The 9,479-nt window shown below is 47.3% G+C and overlaps 2 protein-coding genes across 2 annotated transcripts in view; both read right to left on the bottom strand.

Moving 5' to 3' along the window:
• Positions 1-600, bottom strand: part of LOC311367518 (proprotein convertase subtilisin/kexin type 5-like) — a gene marked incomplete at both ends in the record, with an annotated part of 34,331 nt that extends 33,731 nt beyond the window's left edge. The window contains one exon of the mRNA XM_084486351.1: positions 584-600. Coding sequence (XP_084342477.1) covers positions 584-600 — 17 coding nt within the window. The remainder of the gene's footprint in view (positions 1-583) is intronic.
• A 1,307-nt stretch (positions 601-1,907) lies between these two features.
• On the bottom strand, positions 1,908-9,274 carry LOC311367517 (uncharacterized protein; the record flags this gene model as incomplete). The annotated part of the gene is made up of 3 exons (XM_084486350.1): positions 1,908-1,986; positions 5,259-6,588; positions 8,056-9,274. The coding sequence occupies 3 exons, from the start codon at positions 9,272-9,274 to the stop codon at positions 1,908-1,910; spliced, it is 2,628 nt and encodes an 875-aa protein (XP_084342476.1).
• Positions 9,275-9,479: the final 205 nt, after the last annotated feature.

Below are 9,479 nucleotides of genomic sequence, written 5' to 3'. Positions count from 1 at the left end.
CGTGTGTGTGTGTGTGTGTGTGTGTGTGTGTGTGTGTGTGTGCGTGTGTGTGTGTGTGCGTGTGTGTGCTCATAGGTAGCCAAGCGTTAGCCCTGGAGGCTGACTTCGGCGGTGACCATGACTAAATCTGCACAACATCACCCTGTAAACAGCGACAACACAGAAGGTGACATCGCAGCTTAGCAAGGCAGGCGAATTCATAACCTACATATGCAGCAGAAAACTGTCCCTGCTGTTCCTGATACTCGGGAGGACAGATAGTTTAGTTTGGCTGAATAACAAAAAATAGTAAAATAGTGAATCGTTTATTCTATACATTACATGCATATCATGTATGTATGTTATCTTTATGAATGTATTTATCTATTCAAATGTACATTTCCATAACGATTTCTTTTTTAATTGCCTTATCAAATTACATTTGCTTCACGCCAACCTAACCGGCAAAGAAAATCACAATTTTTCGATGGTGTACGCTTCGATTAATATTGCCATTTCAGGAGAATAAATCCCCTTACCGGAAACAATTTGACCGATACTTTGGGTTTCAGAATGATTATGAATGTGTTCCACTCGTTCTCACCGCTCTCCCGCTTTCATCGCGTTTCCATTGATCTGCGTCTCTTTGTTTGATCGCAGTGGAGAACTGGAAGGCTCCGTCTACCTCTTGTTATTTCCTGTCTCACCCTTCCCCATTGTCTCTCTGTCTCAGTCGCTCTATTTACCGTCTGCCTCGGCCCCCTCACTGTCCCCTTTCGCGGTACGTGGATTTTATTTTCATTTCGAGAGTTTCCTTCGTTATTATACCCACCGTTTTTTATTCATTCTGGCCATGAACTGTGCATTCCTCAATTTTTAATTGGTTATTCAATTTGAATCTCAAAAGAGGTAACCTGTGTGTGTGTGTGTGTCTGTCTGTCTGGGTGTGGATGTGTGTGTGTGTGTATATGGCTGTGTGTGTGAGTGTAAGTGTGTAAGTGTGCACAATGTGTGATTGTGTGCATATACGTGCACGCACATGCGCGCACACGTGCAAAGAAACAAGCAAATGCATGCAAGCAGGCAAGCGTGCGTGCATGTGCTCATTTCTTTGCACGTGTGCGCGTGTGTGTGCGTGCAATTTTCTGACTCTGTGACCCCTGCAAACACTCGCCATCGCCCGGCTTCTTCCACCGGGTGACCACACCGGGACTCATTAGCTGTCAGGTCTCAACATTCCCCAAATCAGATTCCTCCCGAGTCTGTGATCCGGACCACATCCCATGGCGCCCGGGCCTGCTCCGTGATCCCATTTACCACGGCGCGATGGCAACAATGTGGCCCCCGATGTGGACAGACTGCTTGCATCATTAAAACCTCCCATCTCCCGTGCCCCTCTAACCCATGGCCACAGCTATGCCACCCTTCCACTGCTTCTATCGCCGCCACTGCTGTTGTAGCAGGAAGGACTAAAATCTGTTGTAGGTAAGGTTTGACAGAGGTAAAGAGAAAGAGCAGAATAGAGCAGAATAGAGCGGTTCCCTCCCTGCCTACTTTTCTCTGCCATAGAGAAGCGCTACAATTCACGCACCTTTGATTGACAGGCGAGATGTATTCCCCCGAATCAATCAAGGGACAGATACCGTGATTGGAAATAAGGGTCAGAAATAAGCCTAGAGCGGTCTAAAAACGAGCGGTCTCATACAGTCACCATTTGCTCAAATCACATACTTCTACAGTACTTCTATTTTACTCACTTGCAAATTACAGATCGCTGGGCTATTTCTTACAAATCACACTTAAATAATAGCTTTTAAAACAAAGCTTTGAAATCACCTTTGAAATGATATTAAGCATGCTATCAGCTAGCGGCTAGTGTGTGTGTGTGTGTGTGTGTGTGTGTGTGTGTGTGTGTGTGTGTGTGTATCCTACCTGTAGATGATACAGGCACAGTCCCTGCAGGTACCACAGTTCTCGATATCCTGTCCAGTCCTGTAGGAGTGCCTCCTGTTGGGAGGAAACACATAATGAGCCACAGGAGTGATAATGGTTGAGATCGTACTAATGGTTGGAGGTGTGTGGGGGTAATGATGGGGCAGTTGGTCGTTTCAACCTACGTGGCAAAAAAATGGAAAAACCTTAAAAAGTAAAAGCATGTTAATACATTCCAATGAGCAGTGGTGGAGAATAACCTTGGATATTTTTCACGTTTCTACCCCTTCTATCACAATTTAGTAATTTGGTCATAATCTAGCTCAAAGATGCCTTAGGCTGCTAGACCCAAAATAACCATAACCTCATGAATCATGCTGAATGAAATGTAATACATCATACGAAATGAAATGTATAAAAAAAAGGATCAAATGCATACACCGTTGTTGACGGTCTCGTATGCACAACCCTGTGTGTGTGCGTGCATATGCGTGTATGTGTGTGTGTGTTGACAGTGTGCGCGCATATGCGTGTGTGTGTGTGTGTGTGCATGTGTGTGCGTGTGTGTGTGTGTGTGTGCATGTGCGTGCGGGACCATTTCTCCTTAAGACCTAGATATGGTATTATAATTGAAACATATCTTTTATTTATGGTATTGCAGTTTTCTCAGGATGCTGTTTAAGGCACATTGGCATGTAAATGTGTCCGTCCTCGCTCTTTAAAAACCAGCTAACCATCTAATGATGCTTTAAAGGAATAAATATGAATAACTTACAATGGAGAGGAGACTGTTACATAAAAAAAATACATGACTCACGCGTTGTGTTACCTCATGCATAAAGTACCGCTTGATGGGGGAAAGTCAGGTCTACATTGCGTTTCGTCTCAGGAATCCGTCTTTAAGATTGATATCTCAAGTGTGATGGCAGACGAGCTGAAATCGGGGTGAACGGGGCATTTCACTTTCTTTCGCTTCGTATTATTTTCTACCAATCACGGTCGCTGGAGGCGGGGATCTGTTAGAGCGGAATCGGCGAAACGCAGCCAGCAGCAGTAAACTGAGAACAGTGTGTCAAGTGTCAAGGTTTCACTCAACAACCGTTCTACCGGCCACTGTCGAAATACACTTATTAAAATCCCCTTCTGAAAGCTTTGTCCACTCACGCAAATTAGATTTCTTCTGTGGTCCATGACTGAATACTTAGCTCCATTATTGAATACTTATTGGTAGGCCCGCTACTGAATACCGTGACCTAGCTCCATCACTGAATACTGTGACTCAGTCCATTACTGAATTCTTATATTGTGGTCCATGACTGAATACTTATACTTCGGTGCATCACTGAAAACTGTGACCTAGTTTCATTACTTAATACTTAGTTCCAGAATACCTATATTAAGGTCCATTATTAAATACTTAAACTTAAGTCCATTACTGAGTACTTAGACTTAGATCCATTACTTAATACTATTACGTAGATCCATGACTGAATACATATACTTAGGTCCATTACTGAAAACTGTGACTCAGATCCATTACTTAATACTAATATGTAGATCCATGACTGAATACATATACTTAGGTCCATTACTGAAAACTGTGACTTAGATCCATTACTTAATACTAATACGTAGATCCATTACTGAATACCTATATTTAGGTCCATTGCTAAATACTTAAACTAAGGTCCATTACTGAGTACTTAGACTTAGATCTATTACGGTAGTACTAAAACTTCAGCCCATTCTAATAATTATGTTGGGGAGCATAACAAGAACATTCTTCTCTATGACCAGTGGTGGCGCTACAGTACCTCCAGAAGGCTGGATATTAAAACATGGGCTTTAGCGCCTGCAGTGTGATTAGGGTTATATTGCTCGAGACATCTGTCAAGGATTTTTACGAGATACATAGACACCCATCTCTCCCTCTATCTCCTGGCCTGAACGTTTTCCTCCTCTCCCTTACATCATGTGTGCTATTTTGGTGGCAGATAAGGCAAGGAATATTCACTAATCGGCTTACAATTTGGGGGGGGGGGGAGTAGATTAATTAAACCGCTGATGAGAAATGTATAAAGGTTTTCATTTTATTTTATGGAGGGACACGGTCACGCAGGCTAAAACCTGATTGCTATATGTGACGGGGGAGAGTTGCACGCGTGAGGAAAGAGTTGCGACATAGAATGAAACTCAAGCGTCCCTCGAGAAGCCCTCAAACCCGAGATAGTTCAGATGTAAAGAAACCGAAAGAGACTTTCACTAGTGACGGCGTAACACACCTGTCTCCTCGCCTATCGTGTTTAATCACATACCCTCGCCTTTGGTCTGTTTTATTTAGGCTCCCTTTATTTATTACCATGTGTTTATGCCGTTTCATTTCGCCATCTCGTTTCTTATGAATTTCCCCCGTTGTGTTATATCCACACGGCGGCGGGGCCAAGGTGTTAACTGACTCACGATACACGGGGAACACAGCCTATAAATAGAGTGTCTGCCTCCTGGAGAACCAGGAGCATAATAACCTGTAATATTCCGCACACCTGAAGTGGAAAGGTTATTACTGTTGGAACGCGCCCGTCTCCTCTTCTTCTTCTTCTTCTTGGGGAGCAGAGTCACTAACCCCAAAAACACCAAACGCCGTGTAAACCCTATTCCAGGACAGAGTTGTCAATCTTCTGGAACAAAGCTGACATCATTCTGTTTTTCTGACTTTCGTTTGGGTTTTTCTTTTCTTTTTTTATCTGCTGTCTTTTTCTTTCTTTTTTTTTGGCTACTGGGCAGAGGAGTGGAGAAAAAAAAAAGTATGCTAGAAAAGAAGCCTCTCCAAATTGAATCCGCAGGCTACGAGAGGAGCCTGCTGACACGGGAGGTTGAGGTCTGGCTCTCTGAGACACACAGTATGCCTGACGTGCTGAAGTCCCCGCCTTGTTTTTCTTTTGTGTTTTTGTCGTTTTCTTCTTTTCTTTTTCTTTTTTAAGAACATCTGTTTCATTCACTATTGCTCCAAAAGTGATTTAAGGCGGATTTGCATATCAAGCTTTCCAATAACAGGAAGGGCCACTTCATTTTACGCGAGCACTAATACAACCAAACGACTGTTGGCAAGAGACAGGGAACAAACCGTTTTTTGAAAAGGAATCTCTGTGGTTAAAAAACTATCACATTATCCTCATACATTTTTAATAACCTTCTTCAAGGTTATTGTAAATTGGGCTGTTACTGGGCCCTGTTCCTATTCATATCAGAGCTGATCTTTCAACAATGTGAATTATAATATTTATTCATAATAAAAAAATAAATCAGAAACTCATTTTTCTTTTAACAAAGTGCTTGTACAAACTCACCCGTCTCTCTCCGCCTCCTTCTTCTCCAGGTCCTGAATGACATCTAGCAGAACCTTGATGGTGTTCTGGCTGGTCTCCAACACCCCCTCCAGACTCTGGAGCTGGGTCTGCAAGGCCCGGATGTCATGCAGGGGTCCGTTAGGCCCGAGGAGCTTCTCCGCCACCCTGGACGGGTCCAGTTTGCACCTGGCTCCGGACACCAGCCCCCCCAAAATCTCCTGGACCTGCCTTAAAGTCTCGGCCTGGGTAGCAGTCAGGGGTCCGGCTGTCGGTTGACCCCCGGAGACGGAGCCAGAGTCCTGCTGGCTCGGAGGGAGGGCTTGCTGGCTACTGGAGGCGATGGACCTCGTGTTGGCTCCTGAGCAGAGCATCTTGTGTAACGCCCCCAGCTGAGCTTGGGCTGAGCTGAGACAGCTGGGCCTAGAACAGGCCTTGGCAGGCAAAGTGTAGGACTGCTTCCCTTCTTTAATTACAGAAACTGGAGGGGTTGAAGCTCTGTGCCTCAGAGAGCTGGCTCTCCTACACAGACTTTGGGGTGACTTTGTTTCTGTCAAATCTTGCCTGTTCTCCTTCTCTCTTTCTTTTTCACTGCAACTCGGCGTGGTGGGTCTGGTTCCAGAGCCCGGAGTGGCGCTGTCCTCTTTGCGTGGGGTGTAGGGTGGAGGAGGGGGCGGGGGTGGTGGTGGGAGTCGAACGGCCTTCTTGTCCTGAGATGGGGGTGTGTACGGCGGTGCGGCCCGAAAAGTGGAAGAATATAAGGGAGCGGCCTTGCTCGGAGTGGCACAGGACTGAACGCTATGCAGGGTGGATGCGTACGTCTGAATGAGTAATGGTGGAGATGTGCATGATTTAAGCTTTGGCACCGGGGAAGAATAGGGGGGTATTCCTGGGTTGGCGGCGGAGATAGTTTGGCCACTTTGACATGGGATTTTACAGTGGGATACTGTCTGTATCACAGTGGCATAAGGGGGCAACGTAGAGCTCGAGTGGAGGCCAGTGAGCCCGGTCGGATGTGTGGTGGTGTAGTATGATATGGAAGTACACGACAAAGAAGTTTGGGTGACAAACGTACAAGGGGATGTGTGTTGTGTTTGTGGTGCGTTGTTTGATGGTTGATTAGGTAGAGGTGTAGCTGGTATTTTTGCCTTTGGGCCAGCGGGGGAAGCAATGGTGGGTCCATTTGGAATGATAGGAGGGGTTGCGCATGGGGTAATGGTGGAGCAAGAGATGGATGCGGATGGCCTCATGACCGATTCAGAAGCCTTAGCATTCTCCTCAAGACATGTTATAGGGGAAGGACCGAAGCTGACAGCTGCCGCCTTGGCAGAATCTAGCGGTGACGCCACAGTATAATAAGGGACAGATTTGGGGTCTAGAATAAGGGCCGCAGTGGGGCAAGGCATGCCACGGGGAGGAGCTAAGGGAGTGGGACACGGAGTGGAGCACGCCGGCTTGGCTGACGGAGGGAAAGGGGAGATGGCGCAAGATTGGGGCGTCAGTGTGGTTGCGATTGTAGACGGAGGGGTAGGAAGATAAGGCACAGTATTGATTTTGGTGCTGTGAGGCTCATGACACTGCACTGGGGATAGAGAAGTACTGGGCATAGAGTTCTCAGGTTGAATGACAGCTGAGCTTGGATTCATTGTTACATCTAGTGACGAGACAAGGTTGTTAATTGGGGCCTTGGTGCTGCAGGGTTGACTAGTTGAAGGATGAGGGAAGGGTGTCTTAGTTTGTTCCGGGGTGTTGCATTGCTCATCACTTGAAGGATACGCTGGATGATGGTTTTCTACCTGACTTTTTGCTGTGTAGGGTGTTTGATCTAAAGGTAGAGATGGGCATGAAGTCTTCATTGGACTTTGGGTGGTGCAGGGTTTTTCATTAAGAAATGATGGGACTACACTCTTTATTGGACTTTGGGTGGTGCAGGGATTTGTATCGAGAAATGATGATGGGCATACACTCTTCGTTGGACTTTGGGTGGTGCAGGGTTTTTCATTAAGAAATGATGGGACTACACTCTTTGTTGGATTTTGGGTGGTGCAGTGTTTTTCAATAATAAATGATGGGACTACAGTCTTCATTGGACTTTGGGTGGTGCATGGTTTTACATCAAGAAATGATGGGACTACACTCTTCGTTGGACTTTGGGTGGTGCATGTTTTTTCATTAAGAAATGATGGGACTACACTCTTTGTTGGATTTTGGGTGGTGCATGTTTTTTCATTAAGAAATGATGGGACTACAGTCTTCATTGGACTTTGGGAGGTGCATGGTTTTACATCAAGAAATGATGGGACTACACTCTTTGTTGGACTTTGGGTGGTGCAGGGTTTTATATCAAGAAACGATGGGACTACACTCCTTCTTGGACTTTGAGTGGGGCTGTGTTTTTGATTGAGAGATGGAAATTGACAAGGGCTATCAGTTTGGACCTGAGTGGTACAATGTGTAGGATTTCGAAGAGGGCATTGACCTGATTTCTTGGTTGGGATTTGGGTGGTGGGTTTTCCATCAGGAATTGATGATGAGAATACACTCTTTATTGGGCATGGGCTTGTGTTATGTTTTTGTTCTGGAGGCGGAGATGTACAAGGGCTCTCAGTTTGGACGTGGGTGTTACAGTGTTTAGGATCTCCAGTTGGACATGGGCACGACCTTTTCACTGGACTTTGGATGGTGCCGTGTTTTTGTTCTGGAGGTAGAGATGGACATGAACCTTTTGTTGGACTTTGGGTGGAGCTGTGTTTTTCTACAGGAAATGGAGATGAGCATAAAATCGGTCTCTTTATTGGACTTTGGGTGGTGCAGTGTTTTTGCTCTGGAGGTGGAGAATGACAAGGGCTCCGAGTCTGGACCTCAGTGGTGCAGACTTGAGCTTTTGTGGGTGACCGTAAAGGAGTGGGACTGTCAGTTTGTGTTGGAGTGGTGCAGAAGGACACCTCTTTCCCTGGGTCACTTATGGCCCTGTTCAGCCGCTTCCTCCTCCGAACCAGAGACGGGGTAGTGCTCCCCGGGCGCCTGGCGCCCTCACGACAGGACACAGATGATGAGCAGTAACAAGGTTCCGCGTGGCGGAGGGTTTGCGGCGGGCACCCGTGTCTTGCGCTTCTCAACAAAGCAACAGATGCTTCACTGTCTGACCGTGGGGTCTTGACCTCCCGCACGACCACTGTCTGCTGCTGTGTCTCAGGAGAAACAAAGTCCTTTCTGGATCTTACGGACGACCCACGGTTGTTAGTCAGGTACTCATCCTGGGAGTCCTGCTCATCATCCCCGTCCACACCCACCGAATCCCTCAGGCTGTAGCTGCGTGTGATGTTCGAAGCGTGCGACTGGGGCTTCTTTAGGCAAGGGGAAGTCTGTATGGCTGTGCTGGTGCTCGTGCTGGACTTTCGCGTCATTGGCAAAGTTAAAGAATTGGCCTGAGGTGGGATCCAGCAGCGACGCGTGGGTCCCGGAGTTAAGGGGTGAGGTGGGGCCCTCGCTAGGAAGGCAGCCACTACTTCTATGGTACCTGCCATATCCCCTCGCACTGCCCCGACAACAGAAGTCCTCCCGGGTAGAGCTGCACAACCCGGTGCGTCCCGGTCCGTCCAGCCCCGATGGACCCTGCTACCACTGCTCTGCTTTCGGGGGGGATGGGGGCTGCCATAATCCGTAACCCCCCGTTGTTGGCTCTTGAAGTCCGCCGTAACCCCCCTCTGCTGGCTCTTGGTCTCTGCCGTACAGCCCCTATGCTGGCTCTTGGAGTCTGCGGTACCCCCTCTTGGTTGGCTCTTGGACTCGGCCGTGCCGCCGTTGCCACTGCTGCTACTGCTGCCATCCTCCAGGTCCTTGAAGCGGACCTGGTGGGTGCGATTCCGGCGCCTCTTGAGCCGGCTCTCGATGTCCGGGGAGTCTCGGTTGAGCAGCACAGAGCGCACAGTCATAGTGCCAGGCAGCTTGTCCAAGGCCAAGGTGCTCTTGCTGTTTGTGTGGCCTGTGATCAATTGGTTAGGCTCTTTGCTCACCATGTCTTCTGTTTGTCTCTGTCCCCCGACATCCACAGGCCCAGCAAGCACTTTGATATGATAAAAGTCTCTCTGTGTTACTGTGTAGTAAATGAGATACGCTCCCTGCTTTATTGGATATTTATTACGACCACAAGAGACATTTAGATGTCATTTGGCAAAGTCCCCGTTCCATCACACAATAGATGGGCAGTGCGGTGACTATTTG

The sequence above is a fragment of the Micromesistius poutassou genome (assembly GCF_964030765.1).
Source record: "Micromesistius poutassou genome assembly, chromosome: 22".
NCBI classification, from domain to species: domain Eukaryota; kingdom Metazoa; phylum Chordata; class Actinopteri; order Gadiformes; family Gadidae; genus Micromesistius; species Micromesistius poutassou.
The sequence above is the reverse complement of the archived record's forward strand: the minus strand, read 5'-3'. Positions and strand labels throughout refer to the sequence as shown.